Source organism: Orussus abietinus, unplaced genomic scaffold, assembly GCF_000612105.2.
Source record: "Orussus abietinus isolate OABI.00-Male unplaced genomic scaffold, Oabi_2.0 scaffold15, whole genome shotgun sequence".
Classification (NCBI taxonomy): domain Eukaryota; kingdom Metazoa; phylum Arthropoda; class Insecta; order Hymenoptera; family Orussidae; genus Orussus; species Orussus abietinus.
The window spans coordinates 1,072,341-1,094,866 of record NW_019396010.1 but is presented as its reverse complement, the minus strand read 5'-3'; the positions used below and the strand labels follow the sequence as shown (position 1 = coordinate 1,094,866).

General features: G+C 50.5%; 1 protein-coding gene across 4 annotated transcripts in view; it reads left to right on the top strand.

The window, feature by feature from the left end:
- Positions 1 to 2,119: 2,119 nt before the first annotated feature.
- LOC105696444 (potassium/sodium hyperpolarization-activated cyclic nucleotide-gated channel 2) overlaps positions 2,120 to 22,526 on the top strand; it is a 36,635-nt gene continuing 16,228 nt past the window's right edge. For 3 of the 4 annotated variants that reach the window (XM_023434459.1, XM_023434460.1, XM_023434461.1), the window contains exons 1-5: positions 2,339 to 2,462; positions 3,807 to 4,077; positions 13,139 to 13,302; positions 14,574 to 14,710; positions 15,046 to 15,189. In XM_023434459.1, the coding sequence (XP_023290227.1) occupies positions 3,815 to 4,077; positions 13,139 to 13,302; positions 14,574 to 14,710; positions 15,046 to 15,189 (708 nt within the window). In that variant the 5' untranslated portion in view covers positions 2,339 to 2,462; positions 3,807 to 3,814. Of the gene's footprint in view, positions 2,463 to 3,806; positions 4,078 to 13,138; positions 13,303 to 14,573; positions 14,711 to 15,045; positions 15,190 to 22,526 lie in introns of all 4 variants that reach the window. The other variant, XM_012418898.2, reaches the window with a different exon arrangement.

Here is a 22,526-nt window from a genome sequence, read left to right as displayed (position 1 = left end):
CTTGTTCGCGACGATTGTATCATTTTTTTTTTATTTTTTTTTTTCCTCCCCCGCGACCTTATCGTGCACCCCGGCACCCGGTGCATCCTCTGTGCCAGCCCCCGCGGATGTGGTTAGCACGACTCCCTGTGCGCGTCAGGGTACCTGTCTCCCTCCCCTTCTTTCGTTTTTTCCCCTTCTTGACCGACCTTCGCGGGGGTGCAATATTTAATCGGCCTCGGCGGATCTCCCGGTGGATCGCTGACTCCGAGGGATTCCGGGGTGCAAGCCTCTGCCAACGGTGGATTTGTCCGCCACTCGAAAGGGAAACGGGGGAGGCGCAATAAAGGCCCGGGGGTGGCTCCTCGTCGCGACACATTTGGCCTCGTCGGCCACCCCCCGGGGAGGGCTCTCGCGAAGTGCCCCCGGAAGTCGCGGATGCACCCTCGAGATCCGCCTACGCCGACCCTCGGGGGAGGGGATCGGGAGGATCTCGTCCTGCATCCCCCGGAGGTGTTGGACGACCCCTCCGAACCGAACTCTGGCTCGTGATCCGGAACCCTCGATTCCTGGCAACGGATGTCTCATCTACTCGCGGTTAGCTTCCTGGAGTACGCTAAATGCTTCGTTGCGGATTTCATGAAACCACCCTCTATGTCGAGCGAGCGGAGATTCGCACTTTGGCAAGACGCTTTGCTTGCCATCGGCGAGGTGGTACAATCGTTGTCTGATAAGGAGGGTCGCGACGTTGTGCCGTCCAGGTGGAGAGGTGCAAAGGGGTGCATCCCTCCCGATCGGTGCTCTTTATTGTGCCGACCTCGGCGGAGGGGACTGCGAGGGGGCGGAATGGACACGGGGAGAGGGTGCAATCGAAAATGGACCTTGACTTCCTTCCGCGGAGTTTCGAGGGCGGGTTGCACCGGGGGTGGGGCCTCGCGAGGTGTTTCATCCGTTTCGGCTTAGCGTTTCCTCTGTTTCGCCCACCGCACCTACCCCTTCGGGAGGGCTCCCGAAATAGATTCTAGTACCCGGTGGAGGCTACGCCGCGACGACCGATCCTAGGACGTAAGTGCACCTGTGCACCGCGGCGCAGGTGTGTGCACCTCCACCCTGCAACGACAACCCCTCGACGCGAGGACGGTTCGGGGTGTGTGTATGTACTACTCTACATCCACATGTATGTGCATAGGTCCTATATATATATGCCGCGGACTCCACGCTTCCGCTTTTGGAGGGTTGCATCCCTCGTATGCCCCGGGTGATGCGGACGCGGCGAGATGCACCCTGGGTGCCCCGGGTGGTCCGATCCCTCGACACGTGGCTAATGGGGGTAGTTTCGTGATTCGCGTAGAAACGCCCTTAATTGTCTTAATATCTTCTTTTTTTTTTTTTTTTTAATACGTTTTAATTTTTATTCCAACGACATTTATCGAGGGATTTAATTTTCCACGCGGATAGGGGGTGAGCCCTGATTTTAATCGGGGATTTTCTCAGGTTGGAAAAGGGAGGAAAAGTGATCCACCGGCGGGACCTCGGACCTTCGGTATATTAGCTTTGGCACGGGTGATTCTCGTGTCGTTAACTCCGCTCGATAACCCTTGGGGTGCTTTCTCCGAGTTCACCGCGCGAAAGGGGTTGACGTCCCTTTTTTCCCCTCCCGGTTTCCCCATCTCCCCGATAGCGGGGACGTAAACCGGGATACGGTCGTGAAAGTGCCGTAAAGGGCGGACGGGGGCGAGATCGTAGGATCCGAAAAACCCGGAAACTGAAGAATATCCCGATAAGGGAGAGGAGGAAGTTGTCCCTTTCCGAGCTACTTGGAACACGTGGTCCGTATAAAAAAAAAAAATTCATACACTTTTCCTACATAAGGTTGCAGTAAAATTATAAATTTCACGTTTACATAAGTTCATTTTCAAAGGAATTTAATCATAAGATGACAAGTATTTGTGTATAAATTTATTACACATATGTACTAAATTCCTAATATATGTTGTACATTTTATTTGAATATATTTTATGAAATTGGTACACCATGTGTGAATGAAACTTCCAAGAAAAATTTAATAATTTGATTTTTTTTTTTTCTTTTCGACGGTGTAATTAAACAATGCGTTGATTTATTTGCAGGGAGGGCGAGGGCGGTGGCGGGGGCGGCCGTGCGGTATCAGGGGGCGGCGGAGGCGGCGGGGGCCGGAGGGCGCCGAGCCTCCGGTTGGTCAACGGGAGGGCGACGACGGGCGTCGGTCTCCACACAAGTAGCACCGAGTCCGTCCGATCGCCCCATCACCATCTCGGCCACCCTAACAACAACCACAACAACAACTCCCACGGGAACAACCCCTCCGCGAACAACCACCCCAGGCTCAACAAGGATGACAGCATCAAGATCAGCATCGAGAACACCAACACCTGCACCGGGAGCCTCGTCACCGCTCTAGACGACGAGACCCTGCTCATCACCGACTTCCTGGGGGACACCGGTAGGTCCTTTCTCGATTATCCATTACCTCCACCCTGATAAAAGACATTGACAAAATTCATACACTTTTTTGGCACACAGAGTTGCGGCAAAAAATTATTAATATTAATATTAATCTGACGTCCTAACAATGAATCAGTACAGATTATAAAATTCAAAGTGGATTAACAGTTTTATTAAACCGCGTTAATTGAAAATATGTTATACAATTAGTATACCGGGTCTGAATGGAACCTCCAACGAATGTGTTATAAAATCGCAATATTCTTTTTTTCTCGATTGAAAAGACATCTCTCTCTATCTCTTGCATGTAAGAGTGGCTCAGGTTAACCTGCAATTATATCACGCGAATCGAAACGGCAATTACCGGGACCCGGCAAGGACGACGGCAAATTATCGGTGCCAGTGGTGCACCCGTTAATTTTTTTCCCCCTTTTTTCGTATTTATTACTATTCTTTTCTTTTTTTTTTCTTGGTTAAACAGGCGACGCCGCATTTAACCGCACCGCGTATGCCCGGGTTTTTATGGTACAGAGAAGCGTTTCTTTTATTTCCGCACCGTGCCATTGTACGCGACCTCGGACGCGGGAGGCTTTGAGTCTTTCCGACTGTCTAGGACTACTATCGGTTGAATAAAATTCATAATTCAAGTCTTACTGGAATTTTGTCTTATCAGCTATCAAGTCCACCTCTCTTGAGGATCGACTTCAAAGCTGCATGGCAATCGACAGGAATTCGTCCTTCGGGGCAAGTCGACGTTAACTTCGCGCGGAATAATTGGTCGCGCCTCTTTTCCTCATAGCTGATAACGCGGCCGATAACGCGGCCGTTAACTTAACGCGGCGTGTCGACCGAATGGCGCGATCTCGGTCTCGATTGAAAAAGCCATCGGGGTCTAGTTGAATGTTCATTACCTCCCGGGAAGTCCTGCGGTTTGTGCGGATTTGACGAGAGTGCGTGAGCGATAATCGACCGTTCATATTTATTTATTTATTTATTTGTTTATTGATTTTCTTGTCGGGCGATCGGCGTTTCCGAGCTCGGGTAACCCATGGAAGGTGAGACTTGATTATGTCCTAAGACCTTATCAGGATTCTCGAAACAAATGATTAGAGCGAGATGGAAGTCTATAAAAGTCCCTCCGGGAGGAGGCTGATGCAGGGGAAGTGCATCGCGGCCGATGCACTTTTTTTTTTTCGAGGGCCCTTCCTTGAAATAAGATGTCTTATTCGCGACGCATCGACGCATCGGGGATGCTCCTTTTATCCTACGACGCGACCCCTCGAAAAGATGATTACGTTCTAACGAGACCCTCTCGATCCCTTTTTTTTTTTTTTTTTTTCAGGCAACGAGATGAATTACAAAGGCAGCGGTAAGGTCCACTTCGGGGTGGACGACGTGTCCCTCTATGGGACCCCGAAGGAGGAGCTCGGCCCGGGCCTCCCGGGCCAGGAGGTCAAGCAGAGCTTCCTCAAGAACCAACTGCAGGCCCTCTTCCAGCCAACCGACAACAAGCTGGCCATGAAGCTCTTCGGCAGCAAGAAGGCCCTCATGAAGGAGAGGATCAGGCAAAAGGCCGCGGGTCACTGGGTCATACATCCTTGCTCCAGTTTCCGGTGAGTCCTGGGAAACTTCCAAGATACTTCCGGTCCGTTCCCTCGGCGTCTCGTGTTTTCTTGTATATACATATATATATTTTTTTTTTATCATTTTTATACCGCGTCCTTCCGAACGTACGGATTTGCAGGTGCACCCGGGGGTGTCCCGAGGTTCCCTCGCGCTGGCCGAAAACGCTGTGCGTCCACCGGCAATGGGGCGGAATTGCCTGAAATTGCTCGCCGTTTCCGCGCTCGCGGGAATCCCTCGCTGATTGCCCGTAACCGGGACTCGCGGCCCTAATCCGCGTTATCAGGGGAATCGCCTCGACGTCCTTCGGCGGAGACATTTAACGGGGGGGGGGGGGTTCCCTGATTCCCCGGATGCTAATGGGGAACGTCGCAGCAGCCCTCGCCCCCTCCTCCCCACGGCTAATGGCGGTAACGACGAGATGCATTTCGATGCGCGTGCCGCGACCACGTGACGTCGAGTCGTTAAGCGATCGTAAAATCGACCTCGTTAAGCCCTCCCCAGTTTTGACCCTTGATGACGATTTCGATTTTGCCTGCACCGAGGAAAGAAAAAAAAAATTGTTGCCCCTAATGATTTTTCGAAATCAAACGCGCGGATTTCCGGAGCGAATTTCTTGATTTTTTTTTCCTTTCCGTTCTCTCGCGACGTTTTAGAATTTTCTTCACCACTTGGACCGGAAACTCGAGTTTGACGAGATTATACCCCGCGTCGCCGCGCGGAAAGAAAGGAGAGAGAGAAAAAAAAAAGATGGCGATTAACGCGCGGGATTTCCGGATCGCTGGTCGACCTCCATATATATATCGGAGGTAACTTTTCACCCTGAAACCGAAACCGGAGGGGTTTTTCCTCTCTCTCTCTCTCTCTCTCTCTCTCTCTTGAAACTGCACCGCCGCGATCCGCGATTTTCCGCGATATTTCCGCGGCACGCCGCGTCGAGGAGTATCCGATTTCCGGACCATTGGCCAAATCCACCCCCTGGAAGGAAGAAAAAAAAAGAAAATCTCTCTCTCGCTCGGGTGACGTTCCTTCCGCCAATTAACGACGGACTAATCGCGGCGTTTCCTGAAGGATTTCCGGGTTTCGTCGATAGCGCGCGGCCGATGCGACTTTTTTTTTTTTATCGTTCCTTACTTGAAAATTACTCCAAGGGAGCTACGATCGCGCAGATATTATCTATTGGGGTATCAGGTAATTGATAAAGCATCCGGTCACCTGTGACACCGAAATGCCGGTCCCGGGTTTGGATCGCTCTTTTTGTAGTCCCTCCACCCTGCGCGGCATCCGTGCAAGTGTCTCGTCTACATTTTCCGCCTTACACTTTCTGCCAGATTAAGGTCGATTTCTCTAATCGCGTCTTCCCCGGTTCCTCGATCTTCTCCACCCGAGATATAGGTCTCAGCATCCCGGTATCCGAAGTGGCCCCACGTGCTCGCGTTTCGATTCCACGTATACGCGAGCACCGTGTCCCGGCAACGAGTGTCGTTGACAATGGCGTCCACTGACGGACCCAGTCATACGAGGGGTCCAGGGCCGTGAATTACCCGACCAGCCGTCCCCGATGCACTCGTGCATTACGCCTCTGTACACGCGTGCACGTACGGGAGGACCCTCTTCCCCCTCCGCGGGTACAGAGGCGTCCGAGCCGTGACACGGTAGCCCCCGGCTTTAATCGGATGATTATTCTGAGATCATTCTTACGGGCGATGCTGCGCATCCGAGATAGCCTCCGATGACACTCCCGGCTCGTCCCGACTCCGCTGATCCGTTGACGAAAAAGATTAAAAAAAGAAAAAAAAAAATTAAACCCCGGTTAGGGGAAAAGTTTTATTAACGAGACCTCTTCTCGTCACTTTGGCATCACCTTAAGGTCGGCCCGTCTCGACGAGGACGAGGCATTCTTTTTTCCGGCGAAGTGAAAATTGAGATGGGGGGGAGCTTTTAGAGACGCCGCTTATCCGTTGACGAAAAAAATTAAAAAAAAAAATTAAACCTCGGTTCGGAGATAAGTTTCATAAACGAGACCTCTTCTCGTCACTTTGGCATCACCTTAAGGTCGGCCCGTCTCGACGAGGACGAGGCATTCTTTTTTCCGGCGAAGTGAAAATTGAGGAAAAGATGGGAGGGGGCTTTTCGAGACGCCGAGAGGGCGTCCCGACGACCAATTAGCGACATTCGACTCGGGGACTTTGTTTCTCCCTTTTTGTCGGATTCTCCTTTTCTTTTTTGCCCTTTTTTCTCGAGAGAGAGAGAGACATTTCATTAGGATTAATTCGACGGGTTTCCACGGTCGGGCTAACTCGAGCCGTCTTCCCGTACCCCCCGCGCAGTATCGACTCGGCGGTAATTAATTTCCGCTGCGGTTCCGCCCGGGAGGTGCGACAATTGACTGGCAATTACGGCCAAGAGTCGCGCCGGGATATGTAGGCCGTGTATCGGGTTCTGCTTAGCTCCTATCAAAACGGCCCCCCACGGAGTTTACGAGCCGTGCCGATGACAGCCGACGATTGTCCTGCCGTCGCGACGCACCCCCGGGAGTCCCATGCGTCACCTTAGATACTTCCTGAAATTGCTTCGAATATGTATATTTTTTTCTTTTCTTTTCTTCTCTTCGTACGTCTATTAATTTCTTATCGTTTCTCTTCGCTCGGCGGATCATTTAGAACTCTCGGGGTACTCCAAGGCTGAGATCGGTACGTCCTCCTGTCTTTAGTCGACGAATTGAGATCCGCGGTTTGACTCGTACGTAGGCTGAGGCGGCCATTACTTTGACATTGCTGTCCAACTTCTTGCTCGGTACTCGGATCTGGTACTTAAATTAATTGAGAACGGTACTTCTTGCCCGACGCCTGATCGCCGAGGAAGCGGTTACGTTACCGCCGACATGAACGGTAGATAGGGATGCTGGAAGAGGGACGAAGAGGAGATCTTTTTTTTTTTCGCGGTTTGTCAGGGTCGCCTGTTTAGACTTTAAGAGACTTCAACGTAAATATAAATGTCGGTAACGCGACGTGCCTGCTTATGTTGCCACTTAAGTACTCGGGATGGCGAAACCATCGCAAAAGCGTATAGACGAATTTTAATTTATCGACGTCGATTAAATTTCTAAGCGCCTTTCGTGTCATCTTAAAATTAGATTCGATGCATTTGGCACGATGCACCTTCAAAGAGTATGGACGAATTTTAATTTATCGATGTCGATTAAATTTCTAAGCGCCTTTCGTGTCATATTGATGCGATGCACTTGGCGTGATGCACCCCGCAGCGCTTAGGCTGACCGCTTATCACTTAAGTATTCAAAATGGCATTACCATCAAAAAGAGTATAGACGAATTTTTCATCTATCGACGTCGATTAAATTTCTCAGCGCCTTCCGTGTCATATTAAGATTCGATGCACTTGGCGCGATGCACTTCGCAGCGCTTCGACTGACCTCGGGTCCATGACGATCCCTCGTCATTCGACATCCGAGACGTCTCGGCCCCCAGAAGGAGCGGTTGATCCGAGCCTGAGGATGCAAGTAGCTGGATATTTGCGCATGCACCCGGGTCAATTAGGCTTCTCGCGGACGTTCCGTCATCCCCTTGAAGGATGCATTCGCGTTGTGCAATCCGACACGCGATGCGGCGAGCAATTGGTGCCTACTCCAGTTATCCGAGAGAGGCGCGTCCGAGCGACCATCCTCGCGTCGAAAGCTGATTGTTTACAAAGTCAATTATAAGAAATTAAAAGGAGGATCAAACCTCCCGTTTCCATTGCAGCTCCTCGTGGCGAAACCGCGACTCGTCCTCTCGTTAAGGTGACACGAAAGTGTGAAACACTTACCTTGCCTATCTTCATTTTTATATCGACAGGTAACAAAATCCAAATTTTCAAACTGTCAGGATAATTCCTAGGTACTGGCGAGGCACGTGTCGAAGTTTCTGACAGTTCTCTCCAGTACCCTTAAAAAAGAAGCGTCTTAGACGAGTCGACTGGTTCGAGGGGGGTTGCACTTCACCTTAACCTCTTCCTCGAGTCTCGCCTCGGAAATGGTCGGACTGGAAAGAGGAAGGAAAATTTGTTGCATGTCTAAAGGCAATGTTAAATGTGCCTTCGATATGGCCGATCTAGAATCGGTCCTCGTCCTTCTTTTTGGGTCCCCTTCTTAGGCTTGGACCCGAAGTCCCTCCTCACTTCGCTGAATCCTCGCCTCTCGGGTCACGCGATATCGTCGGGCATTATGTAACCGGCATTAACTGGGCACTAGTGGTAGGAAACCATTGCTTAAATTCGCAAACTACCTAATGACGGGGCTGCCCCGAACAAGGCCTCTGCAATTTCATGGTCGGCTACTTTCTGATCGGCCTCGGGCTCCGGCCGGGCCGAAAAAATCCCGCCCGTTGCACTTTTTCGTTTCCTCCACCCGGGGACCGGACGCGTCGACCCGAGTCCGTTTCACCGTCATTCGAGCCATTTTGCTCGGCTTTTGCCCTGATCCTCCCCTATTTTCTCCTCGACTTCCCCTAGCCCTTCGTATACGGTAAACCGTGGACGCGAGTTCCGTTGCACTTTGCACAAGTGCATACAGGTGCAAGGCTTTATAAACGCGTTCTATAAGAATATCTAGGCGCGAAATATTACCCCGTAATATTTGTGAAATTCAGCTGATGTTTTGTAGGAACAAAAAAGTATATTTTTTTCCGGCATCGAGAGAGGGTTAACGTTAACCAGGCATTTTTTCCACGTTTATTATGGTATGGAAGAAGTTTATCGTTACATCGATCGGTCTTCGGCGATCTCCGATTTTTCTTTCGACCGTAAACGCGTTTTTTCGCCTCGAGGGACCGACTTCCGGGTCCTCTCTATTTCCGGCCGACGTTTCCTCCTCGGGTTTCGAAATATCCCTCCCCATATCTCGGATAAAATGGAAACGCTCTCGAGTGGCCCGAGTAATGGCGAACACATGTTCGCCAGGGATGAGTGTTTCTCGAGTGGTCTACCCAAACTTGTACACTGAACAACCGCTTGTATTATTCGTCGTCCCGGCAGTCATTTCCTTTTTTCTATTAAAAAGTGAAAAGTACCCCCTTTCACCGGCATCGAAATCTCCCGGGTTTTATTACATTTTTTTTAACTCATTTTTTAAGGGACCAAACCGTCTGAAACTTTTTTTTGTTTCTCACGTCAGAGCCTTCAATAATTGTATATCGATTGAAATATCAGAGCTCGACGCCATTTTGGTTCTGGTCAGTCCTGAGATAAAAAATTGTTGTGAAAAATCGAAATGTGTCGAATGTGACAATTCTTAGATGATCACGAGTTGTGGGACGGTTTGGTCCAATTTGCTTAGATAAATTTGTTTTGTTGCGAATTGGCTGATTTGCGGGCACCTTAATCGACACAGGTATCGAGCGGACAGGTGGGGATAAATCGATCGGGGAACAAAACCGAGGAGAAACGAGGAAGATTACTCGGTTCGCTCGGCCGTGTCGCCGTTCAAGATCACGGCCGCGTAATCGCTTCCTGATAGTGGCAGCGGGTCGCCGCGACGAGGTCGACCTTGTCCCGGATATCGATCCACGTATCGATGATCGAGGTCCGGATCCACCCTCGAGGTCGGCACTTTTCCGACGAAAGTGATTAAGGTTCGAAAGTGGACCTTTTGTCAAATCGTACCTTTTGCTAATCGATCGACTCGTCGATTTCGGCCCGTCCGATGAGATGATCGACGAAATCGCGACGAGGTCGACCTTGTCCCGGATATCGATCCACGTATCGATGATCGAGGTCCGGATCCACCCTCGAGGTCGGCACTTTTCCGACGAAAGTGATTAAGGTTCGAAAGTGGACCTCGATTGGAGGGACCTTTTGTCAAATCGCACCTTTTGCTAATCGATCGACTCGTCGATTTCGGCCCGTCCGACGAGATGATCGATGAAATCGAGGCTATCTCGAGGTGGGGATCATTCGTCACTTGGTCTCGCAATAGATCTAGAGGACCTTGGGATCGAGGTTCTCTCCTCGGGCGCGGAATCGCGATCCCTTATCACTGGTCCGGATCTCGCGGCCGCGATTGGCGTTCCGATTCTCGAGACGTTCATCTCTGGCGACCCGGTTTTCTACCTAGATCCAACTAGACATTCCCTAGGAGGAGTCGAGACGGCCGATCGCGGTCTCTCGATCTCTCTCGATCTCTCGATGCGATATTCCCGATCACCGGGCAACCGGAGGCGCGGCATTTCCCTCCAGGTGTACCCACCGCTAATTAGAAATTTACCTTCGCATTTAGGTAATGTAATTAGGCCGAAATTTTGTACATTACCCGGCCCGTTAATCACGGCGACGTTTTTCCGGGATCAAAAGGGAAAGAGAGGGGTCGAGTCCTCGTAGCGTGACCGTCACCTACGGTAATTGGATATGACCCCAGGTGAGAGGGCTGGACGGCGATGCCGATGGTTAATTGTTTCGCCTAAGGGCGGACTAATTAAATAAACGTCGGACGGAAACAATGCACCGTCCGATTGTCATTATGTTTGGGGAAAATCGAGAGGGGAGGTACATCCGCCTCGCCTACTGAGGGTGGCGTTCGATCGCGGGGGTGGGAAGTATCGAACCCTCTGTTTCCGCAAAAAGCTTCTCTTTGCCTTCGAGTCAAGTGGCGGGGCCGCGATTGCCAAAGGACCGTGTCACCGCGCATTTTCCTCCCCTTCTTTTTTTTTTTGGGCTTTCCGAGGCTTTCCACTCGATTCCCCGAGCTTTCTCCACCCTCCCAGACAACCTCGAGGATGATCCTCCCTTTCTACCCTTTCCTCTTGAAAGTTCAAAGAACTCCCGAAAATCCAAGCGCATCGATGCGCCTAGAGACCTTCTCCATTGTCTAGGAAAACCGGAAAAAATTCCAGGTGGAAAATAAAACGTGTATACCTTTATCTATTTATTTTTTTAATTTTTTTTTTTTTCAATACCAAATCAGAATTACAAATCGTCGAAGAAGCGTCTGTCGCTTCTGTCGCGCGGCTTCTCGCCATTTATTGTTATTTCCCTTTTAATATTTCCCTTCTGGCGATTTCAACCGTGGAAAATGGCGAGAAAAGCGGCGACGTCTCCGTGAAAAAAGCGCGCGCTCAGAGGCACCGGCCCGGAGTACGTGCATCGGGTGCATAAAATAGATAGACGTGCCTCCGGTTATGTCAGCGCATCCTCTGACAGACAATGGGCGACCCCGTGGTCGCCATTGTTAATCGCGGCCGTGTGCGCTCGCACGTGTGGCAAAAATCTGGACACTGTTTCACGGGGACCCGTGCTAATCGGCGCAGCCGGGTGCACCCACTGTATGCACCTGATGCACCTGATGCACCTTGCATTGTCCCCGAGCCCCACGCAGTGGCCAAAATTCGCAAAAATCAAGGGCTCTTTTTGAGATTCGGTATTTGACCCCGAGGATATCGGCGATGGGTTTGATTTAGACGAGGAGAGACATCCTCGAGATTGAGATTAATGCGGAGAGCCGTGATAACGGGCGCCTAAACGGCGAGGGCGGCGGGAAAGAATCGGCGGGCGGCTCCCGTTTAACGGCTCCAACGGAACGTCAGGATGGCGCCGCTAGGATAATTGTATTCCTTCATAATTAATTGGCGTCGATTTGCCGCTCGTTTCGCCTCCTCCACCAGCCGATTATGTAAACGGTCGTTAGGTGGCCGTTAACGCGAGCGCGCGCTCTCGCTCGAGCCGTGTCAATCGCCGTTTGCTTTCGAAGGAGTCCGTTTAACGCGCCGCTCGATCCTCTCTCCGCGCCGTTAAACGGGGCCGAGGAACGTTGTATAAAAAAATGAAAAAAAAAAAAATCCGAAAATAATCGCCAACGGAGGCGCCAAACGGCGTCGCGCGATAACGAGTCGGGGGAGCGCTTTCTATTGCAATCCATTATTTTCTATTATTTTCCATTATCTTCTATTATCGCCCGGCCCAACGGGCGACGGAATGAAAATTCCCTCTCGGGGGGAGAATCCATTCGTGGCCGGGGAAAACGTCCTTCCGGGCCGAGAGGACCCGAAGAGGATTGCTCCTGCATTGCGCGCGGCTGCATTCGCGATGCATCTGGGGTGCATCCGGGGGCGCATCCCCTAGGCGTTAAGTGATACGCGAGGGCCGGGTTTTTGCATCGATGGCATCGCTTCCATAAATGCATCGCGACCCCCGCTCGACTTTCCGCAATGGCCCCGTCTAGTTCTTTCTTCGGTTTCCGGGGTCCCTATACCTATTCGATCTCCGCAGGTCGCCTCGCACGATTTTTACCGACGTTACATTTCCATAAAACAAAATTGCCAATACCAAAGTACCATATACCAAAATGGGTATAGATGAATTTTCAACTTTTCGAGCTGGATTTAATTTCTCGGCGCCTTTCGCATTATGTTAACCCTATCGCTACGACGGGTGACTATGGTCACCGTACGTTTGGTCCAATATCGCCTGCACGGTCAGAGGAATTTCGCCCATATGTCGAATAGGCTCCGTGTTCAAAGGGTTTTCAGCAAGTACAGCTTAAGACTGTGAACTATTCCTTTTACTCGTGGAGGGACAACGAGGGGAGGATCGACTAGTTTAAAAAGCCTCGTCCTCGGCACAGGTACCGTGTAAATAGCGACTCAGGTACGTGTACCGAGACGTATATCGGCCGCGTGTAGCAACGTTATTAGGTTGAAAAGTGGGCCAATGCTGCCAGACCGAGCTGAACCGAACCGAACTGATTAAAGCCGAGCTTTCCGAAATTGGGTCTTCCGCTCCTTCCTCCGCGATTCCATCTTGCCCCCCCGTGTGTGTGTGCCCCCCTCGCGGCATTGTCTTGGGATCCCGGGACTTTTCCCTGGAGCCCGGCACGCGAGAGAATCCTGATTAGTTTTCCCGGGGGAAAAAAAAATGGCGGGAGAGGGAAAACAGGAGAGAAAAGGAAAAATCCGGGAAATGTACGATATTCGATTCCCTTCTCCTGGTCGCCCCCTGACCTCCTAGGGTCTCTTCGGATCCTCTCGTGGACCCCCCTTTGAATCTTCTACCTCTTCCTTTCAGGTTCTACTGGGACCTCTGCATGCTCCTCCTGTTGGTGGCCAACCTCATTATCCTGCCGGTCGCCATTAGTTTTTTCAACGACGACCTCAGCACTCGGTGGATCGCCTTCAACTGCTTGTCCGACACGATATTCCTCATAGACATCGTCGTCAACTTCAGGACCGGTGAGTAGGGTATAATTAAACGGATTTATAAATCCCGAAAAATTCCCAAGGCCAACACCTTCACTCCGCATCCGGCCCCGATTGTCCCGGGCGCGTAAAACTCCCAGGTGACATAACTGCACGGGGAATTGCAGCTGCAGTTATGTCGAACCGAGGCATATCCGCCGCGTGTTCATAGGGCGTGCAGCCATTTTCAAAGCCCCCCTCTCGTCGAAATAACAATATTTTCCCCGGGAGCCTCTCGGCGCATTTCGCATTTATCGCCGAGGCTGGACAAACGACGGGACGGAGGTGCAACGGAATTGCAACGACATCGCGGCGGAATTGCATCGGCCACGTGGCTTGCATATACGCAATTTCGAGGATCGTGGATCGACTCGTGGCTTATCATAAACTTATCCCTCTCCTCGACAGTGGGAAACCGGTAATTATTCCCGTGAATCGATCCTTTTTTATCCTCAGGGTTCATTGTTTCCCTTTTTCGTTTCCTTCCCCTCACTTCGCTTTGTTCCACGGGGACAGGGAAGGGTGCGTCGAGAGAGGGTGGCTTTCCATCGGGTCCTTGACATTTCATTGTTACTCCGGAATTAATTCGGAGGGCTTTTGAGCACGAGGTACACACGCGCGTGTAATTGGGTCACGAGTCGCGCTGATATCATTGCGCATCGGGAAGTACGTTTGGGCCGTGGACCCTCGGTCTCGCGTTTCGTTTTTAATTTTTTGTATTATTTTTTTTTTTTTCCACCTCACCTGGAATCCTCACTCGGGTTGCAGGGGAGTAAGGCCTGGCCAAGGTTGCGATTTTTTTCCCGAAAACTTCGGAGGTCCCTCTTCTCCAGGGAGACGACCCTGGAGCGGTAACTTCGTCGGGGAGTGAATTTGATATTTGATGTATAGCTGGGCAGGCGCGATTCCTCGGGGCCATTACCTGCGGAAACGGTTCCCTCGGGACCTCCTCCCCTGGAGCCTGGACGTCGCTCGATCGGGAGAACGAGTACGGGTCTATTTCCGGCTCGGCTGCAACCCGGAACCCTGGAGAGAGAGAAATGCCTCGTGAATTTCGAACCGTCTTCGTTAGGTTACCTCCTGGACGTCCGGCTCGATCCGAGCTGGGGGAGGGACTCGGTTAACTTTTTCCCTCGGTCCCGGTTTTTCCATCCCAGGGCTCCGATCTTCCTATCCTCAGCTCCGATCTTCCTATCCTCGGCTCCGATCTTCATACCCTCAGCTGGGGTACGGGAAATCCCCTGACATGTCCCCTCTTCTTCCAGGTATCATGCAGCAGGACAACGCGGAACAGGTGATCCTGGACCCGAAGCTCATCGCTAAGCACTACCTCAGAACGTGGTTCTTTCTCGACCTAATCTCCTCCATACCTCTAGACTACATATTCCTCATATTCAATCAAGTAAGTGGAGCAGTTAACTCGGGTCCTCGTCCTCCCTTTATCTCCTCTTTATTTCGGTATGTCCTCCGCGCTCCGGATGGCGAACCTCTGGAGCCCACTTCCAGGCAAGGTCGAGGACAAGAGGGACGTTTAATCATTCCTAAGCCACGTCTTCGCTTTGCTTTTTTTTCTTTCTTTTTTTTTTTATAACACCCAAGGACGATTGGTAATTAATATTCCCGAGATTATCCTTGGGTGGAGGAATGGTGACTGGGTGTTACCTACCGGGTGCAAAGGGTTAAGCCCTTCTCCTAGGGCGAGACTCCCCTGGATGACGACTCGATAACCGCTTTCAGTTTCAGGACTTCAGCGAGTCCTTCCAGATCCTGCATGCTGGACGTGCCCTCAGGATCCTCAGGCTGGCGAAGCTGCTCTCGCTCGTAAGGTTACTGCGACTCTCGAGACTGGTGCGATATGTCTCGCAGTGGGAAGAGGTCTATGTGAGTATCGATTCGTCTGCCATTCGAGTACCCGAAGTACACCTTGCCTCCTCTGATATATATATCTCTCTCTCTTCCTCTCTTTCTCTCTTTCTCTATTGAAAACACCACGGGAATATATTGGGTTGGTGGGTTTTTCTTTTTTAAACTAAATTTCAATCACGAAAAAAATTTCTTCTACTTATGTATTATATGCAAAGTGAGCATTTTTTTTTTCCAACTTGCGCCTGCATATTCGATAAATAAATTTAAAACAACTTATAAGTGCAGAAAGAAGATGGGCTTTGAAATGGTATATAGGACGTGAGTGAAAGAAATTTTTCTTTCGACGATTGAAATTCAGTTTAAAAAGGAAACGACGATAGAACTTATGCACCAGCCTGATACATACCGTATATACCTCGTATGTATGTATACACCCCCCTTTGCGAGTCCGTAGGACGTTTTGAAAGGGCCAATCTAGAAATTAGGGGGATCGGGAAGGCCCTGTAGAAGACCCTGATAACCCCTCGACCCCCTCGCTGACCTCGGGTCAGCAGAGAACCCGAAAGTCAGGAAGAACCAGGAACGGTCTGTAATTCCCCCCCGCGAAACGTCTTCTTCGTCTTGTCTTGAGAAACCTGGTGTAGGATTTCTCAATGCAGGGATATCTCGCCGTTAAACAGGATATTGTAATTTTGACATTTCTCTTTCTTCCCCCCCCAAGCCTCGGACGTGGTATACGAATTGCATAAAAATTTAATTTACATAATATAGGAGTATATTTTGAAAGGTGCTCCTTTCATTTCTGTAGATTCTGTGGTTTTTTCTCGCTTAGACCGTGGAGAGGCGCGAATGGAAATCGCATCCCGACGCCTCCCCTCCCAATCTCCGCTATTCGATTAAGCCCGTTTCGAGTCCCTGGAGACGTGGACGCCGCTTCGTACTCTCATCCTCGAGAGCTTAACCGAAGCTTCGGGGATCACCCAGATCGGGGAAGCACTTCATCGAGAACTTCACGATATATCAGTCTCCCCCGTATCGTCATCGTAGCCACACCTTCACGTAACTCCTTCAGGTCTGAAAGTTAGAGCTCGATGGTCACCTAGAGCACGTCCATAGGAGGAATCAACGAGACCATCCCCTCCCCGATATCGAGACTCACCTGGCGCGCCTAGAGCCTAAAACCGATCCGGGGATTTCACGAGCACCACGTCCAATGGTCCCCCTCGAAAATCTCCCCCATAAACGCGCAACCATAACCCTGGATTTCGCGATCCACCCCCGCTGCTTCTCCCGCCCCACCCCGTGCGCAATTTCGTAACTCGTTCCCCATAGCCCGACTCGGTTTCCGCTTTCCACCGAATACTCCGCCGGGAATTTCCGTCAATTACCCCTCCGGAAATAATGGGGACCGCGTGTGAGAACGTAGAAAAAAAAAAGAAAGACATCGGTCGATCGAATTATCATGTAAAAAAGTGCCGCCGGAAAGAGCATATCGTTGTACACCGTATCGCTCCGTGCGACCGTAGAATTCGCGCAGACTACGGTCAGCCCTCGTGCCTCGCGTTTACCTCCAAAAGACGTCTTTTCGTTCTTAACTTTTGAACGTCTAAAGTGCCGCCGGAAAGAGACCAAGTGATACGCGGTTTATCAGGAGTTAGGTTTAAGTGGCATTGCCCTGCTGTTAAGAGAGAAAAATTATATACATATATGTGTTTATGAAAAGTGCTAGAGGGCGTAGCAGGTGGCATAAGTTGTAAGGTACCCTGAAGACACTTCCAGGGCGCGGTTCTCCTTCGGGAACCGCGAGAAACCGGCCGCTAAGGGTCGGACTCGGCCCGGAAGGGTTTTCTAGTGGACGTTTGCGGAACACGTTCCGAATGGGTTTGCAGATCCCCCTTTACCAACAGCCGGAGAGACACTACGAGCGACGGGCGACACCGCCCCAACCAGACCGAACCAGCAAGGTGTGCCTGCCTAGTAACCCCGAAAACCAAGGCCAATAGCCCTTTCTTGATTAAACCGTTCGTTAACTTGAGATCAGTGTTTCTAACTATACGTTAGATATATATATATACACACTATATATATATTATTGTTAAATAAGGTTGTCGATTATTTTTTTTTATATACATTTTTTTTTTTTTCTTGAAATCGCCGCCGTAATGATTACCTACTAGAGAACCTGCATAGTCTTTTGTCGTGCCACTCGTTGAGGGAGAGTGTTAACAGCCCCCGATAGTCCTCGATGGGCGGACTCGATCGAAACCTCGATGTGATTATTTTTTTTTATATTTTTCTCTCTTTCTATTCGATATACTTGATCGCGCAGATTAAAGGGCGGGAAGAAGAGTCGATCCAGTCAGGTGCGGAGAGCGAAAGTGGATTTGGGACAGGATAGAGGGTGCTGCCAAGAGGGTGGATTTTTTTTTCGTTTTCTCTCCCCCTAGGCTTTTCCTTTTAACGAGGGATCCCTGCTCCACCAACCCCTCGTTGCTCTATTTGCCTTGAAAGGAAAAATCCTCGTTATCCGGATGAATCAATCCACTCGGGGGAGGCGCGTTGGAAGGTCCCCTTTAATCGTGGGAGGGGATACGTGTCGAGGAAACGCGATTTGCGGGCTTTCCTTTGATGTTCATACGCGATGATGGTAATTATATCGGATTATATACTCCGTCCTGACTGGAGATCTTTCGTGAAGAAAATACCTCGGGAAGGAAATCTCGTAGATGTAAAGGGGAAGTCTTTCCACGAGCTGTGCGGTATCGATACCAATTATCGGTAATTGCTCTCAGGGCGGGCCTGAAAAATTCGGACTATACTCGACGTAATTGGTTGAGCCTCCGTCGGGATCATTTCGATCTCTGGGTATTTTTTTTTTCTTTTTTTCGAGCTTTCGATCGAGTCCATCTCTAGATCCGTAGCGGCGACGCCGGAGCGCAACGTGGACGACACCCCTTCGTCATATTTTATTTTCATACGCTGTTCTAACAATCATACACTCGGTATATCTGGGACCTGGTCCAGTTAAGGATCTAAGAAGCTGTATTATAATTTGAACAAGGCGCCGTATGCAAATCTGTTGTCAGAAATAAGAGATCGCGTATGTGCGCGCAACAACGCAAGATGGCCGCCATAGACTCTTCCTTAGGTCCCGAGTTTCTTTTGAAAAGTGTTATTTCTCGCTTCCGCGTCTTCTTAGATCCTGGTCCTGGTCCCCGAGACACGGAAAATGTCGTAAAAAAGAATATAAATCGAACTGTCTTTATCCGAGGGCGCCTCTCGTTAACGACCTCGCCCACTTCCGGTGGAGCGATCGAACGGAAACGAGAGAAGGAAGCTCTCGGGGCTCTCATCCCCTTATCTCGGTGATATCGGCACATACGTACATATTTATTCTCACTTGTATACGCGTTTATGTAATGATAACCACGCGGAATCCACGTTTCGCCCCCTCGTCGACCGGAGTCCTTTGCCAGTGTCCTGGGAACGATTTGTTATGACATGCTGTCATGTTCGTCGGGTCTTCTTGGTTTTTCTTTCCCCCTTCCTCTTACGTTCTCACTCTGTCTCTCTCTTCGTTCACCTCTCTCTCTCTCTTCTGTTGAAAGCTCCGTCTAAATCTAGGATCTAACGAGCGTGTTCGAACTATATAGTACGAGCCGCGAGCTCTTCGTGTCAAATGCAGCTGATCGCCAGGATGCGGCTCTTTAAGATTTATTTCTCGCGAAACGGGTCGACGAAATCTATCCTGGATTTATTTCCCACCGAGGGGATGCTCGAGGAATCTCTGAGAAATTTGGGGGAATTTAAAAAAATTTCCAGCTCGAATTGAAAATTATTTCCGGACACGTCGCGCTCGTATCGGATGGATCTCATTTCTCGGCGACATTTGACACCAAGGGAGACGCGCGAGCGAGACGTTGTGGTTGGTCTGATCGTAGGTCTGCTTGTGAGTGTTAGGTGTACGGAATCCTAATTGCCCGAGTTTTCTTGGCAGTGTGCCCGTGTTCGATGTGTGACCTCGTTTCTTTCTTTCTTTGCTCTGTATCTCTCCTCTCTTTCCATCCTTTTCCAACCGGTCCCCCGGACATCCTTCGATCGACCCGACCACTGGCTCTCGGCAAGGCTGATAATTATTAAAAATTAATATTAACATCGGGAGGACACAACGCGCGTTGGGTATCATCGGTGTTACGTTAAGATCATGATCGACCCCGGCATCGAAACCCTTTTTCCCTCCCGGCTTGATGTTTCTCGCTGTCTAGGCATGCCTGATTTCATGGAGTCTCATTTTCCGTGTACTCGAAGAATTCCTCGGGAAAAGAGGAAATTTCCCACCCCAACCCCTTCACGCTTTTCCGGGGGTTGGGAGGCCGGCGTCCCGCCCAGTGGGCGCCGCTCGCGGGGAAAAGTGCGGCTCTACTGCCTCAACCGGGCGGAATACGAAGAAACGCCTCGGACGGAAGTTGCGGGGCACGTTGTTCCGCGAAACTTTTGTAGGAGGCGTTTTTCCGTATCTCTTGATACCGCGGCGGAAGGGCGCGTTTCCCCCGAGCGACCCAGGGCGCGGCTCCGGCCCCTCCGTCCTTCGCCGGGCCGATTCTTCGGGAATGGCATAAACTCCCACGTTCTTTTCCCGACCCCCTCTGTGGCTTCGTTTTCCTCAGTTCACCCCCCTCGCTTTTCCACCGTCATTGGGAAGATGTCTCTTTTTTTATTTTCATTTTTATTTATTTTTTTTTCAATCATCTCCTTTCAAGAAGTCGCGAAGCCCTTTGCACAATTTCACACATTTTCGCGGCGTTAGCGAGACGGATCCCATACCATTGCTCCAGGATTTAGGAGGTCCTTAGGTCCAGGGATGACGCGTAGGGAGAATATATTAATGGGAATCATCGAATCCATGAGATATCGTCTATTCACGGGATCGCGGTTCATTTGAACGAGGAAATTTCGGCCCCCCCCCCCCAAATTTCGACGTCACGCGCACTCGCTCGTAATCCTTCGAAATCCCGGATTACCTCGGAGTCGGTTGCATCCGGCGAAACTGATGCAGTTTGCAATATTAATCGAGAATTAATTCTCATCAGGTAACGTAGAACGAGCCTCCACTCGCGCGCATCCCATTATTGGGATTGTTGGTTATTCCATTGGTGGGGAAAAAAAAAAAAGAAAAAAAAAATGATCGAACGCGAGGCCAAGTGTGAAACCTTCCCTATAAATGATCTCAGCTTCACGGAGTAACTTCTCCGCGCGATGTCAATTATCCGAGCCCCTTTCCCCCGTGTAGGGGAATTCCCGGCTTCCGTCGAGAGGCGAAAGCTGCGATCTAATTTCGGAGCCGCCTCTAAACATTTGGATTTAAGCTCTCCCACGAGGTCGACCGGCTTCGAAAGATCTCACGACTCGCAATCCCGGACGGTCGCCGATAAAGCCGCCATAACGCCCCTCTAGATCCTCGCACAGGTCGATCAGCTGATCGCCAGGCTTCCCCCGATCTCTCCCCCGACTTCACGTCCACCCTTTATTGTTTCTCCCCCTGTGCTCCGTTTAACTCGGGCCGGGATTCGAGAGAAGTTAGGAAGCCTCGTAGAGAGCTTTAGAGTGCCGTTTGGAATGTTTATGTGTTTATCTCTCGAAACGTAGAGGGGTCGTCAATTTCCGTGTCTATCTCTCGGAGTTCCTAGCTGAGTGCCGGGTTCCTCGTGCTCGCGCTCCTCGTCGACGAGCCTGGCATCGATTGCACGTCGATTTCCGGATCGATCGTCGCGGGGTTAAGGGGAAAAAAAATTAAGATAAGAGAGAATAGAACGTATTTATACGTATTAATGAAACGCAAGAGGGGAACTTGAGATGACTTTGTCCACCTAGAGCAGAAGTCTTGCCCCCCTGACGCCCTTTATTTGCATGACAACCGCAGTTATTTGTCGATGTTCAGCGTGTTCACGACCGATGTCGTATCCTTGATATAGTTAACATGTTTTTAATGTGTCGATGATCTATGTGTTACCTCTGTTCCACATGATCGTTCTTGACCCCCCGACGCCGTGCACGTCGGGGGTCAAGCCAGAGAACGGTGGTAATTTATTCTTTTGTCTTCCCGACGAGAGAGATCGAATGCACACCGAGGGTAGGTATATATTATAAATAAACAATCCCTGCGCGATGCGCCGCTCCCCTTGTGTTGTCTCTCTCTCTTTTTTATATATTTTTTTTCTCTCTTTCTCTCTCCCTCCTCTACCCCTGGACTACACGGACGCGCAACGGGCAGCGGTTTTTCTTTCTATCTTTCCCTCTTTTTTCTGTCAGGTATTCTTTTTTTTTTTTTCTTCTTGTCGTTTAACTATCACCGGGTATCTATATCTCGATACTCGGGACACGCGGAGGTACACGTGGACCGCGAAAAACGCCTCCACTTGGCATCTTGCACAGTTTTCAATCTCCTCAACCCTTACTTTCCAACTATACCTCTGCTGTCTATGAGTGTGTCTCGCTTGGCGGTATTTTAATTAAGCACATTGGTTCGCATCGTTTGATGGAACGGATTTTTGTATATACTCGCCAAGCCTCGGATTGCGTGCCCGAGACAAAATCGGATCGATCGGGCTAACGATCGATCTTTCGATTTCTCGTGCGAGGAGAAAATCAAAGTGAGTCACTTTGAGACCCGCCGACGAGACGAGGCCGAAATGGTCGGTCTTCGTCGGCGAATATTTCGCTCGGAACTATTTTCCTCGAAACCCGGGAATGGACGCGCGGTTGCTCCAATCTGGAGCAACCGGGAGAGCTTTTGCGGGGATATATGTATATATGGAACAGCCGCGGGTGTTACCGCGGAAACGTATACAGGGAATTCTCGCTTGAAAACGGACCTCCCTCTTGCGGAAAACCGGATCCATAACCGACCGCGAGGTAACCACTTGTGGCGGCCATTTTGGTGAACGCCGCCTCAAAGGGAGACGCCCGATCGGGCGGTCCGACTTCGCGATAAAGTCCTATCCTCGAGTAACTCCGCTATTCGCCTCCTCTGCCATTTCCGGTCGTCCGTTGTCTTTCCCTATCCTCGGCAGCGCTCGCGGCGGCCATTTTGGAGAACGCCTCGCCGGAGACGACGCTCGATCGGGCCGTCCGTGATTCCTCGAGAACTGTTTCCCCTCTTGACTAGGCAATGAAATCTGGCTGTCTATTTACTTCGCCTCTTGCATTCTGTCCGCCATTTATAATTACCTTTGAGCTCTCTCTTTTCTCGGCAGCGCCCATGGCGGCCATATTGGAAAGGGCCGTTCCAAACGAAGACCGACCGGAATTCGCTTGTCAAGAGAGGAAGGAGAATTTGCTCTCTTGACCCCACT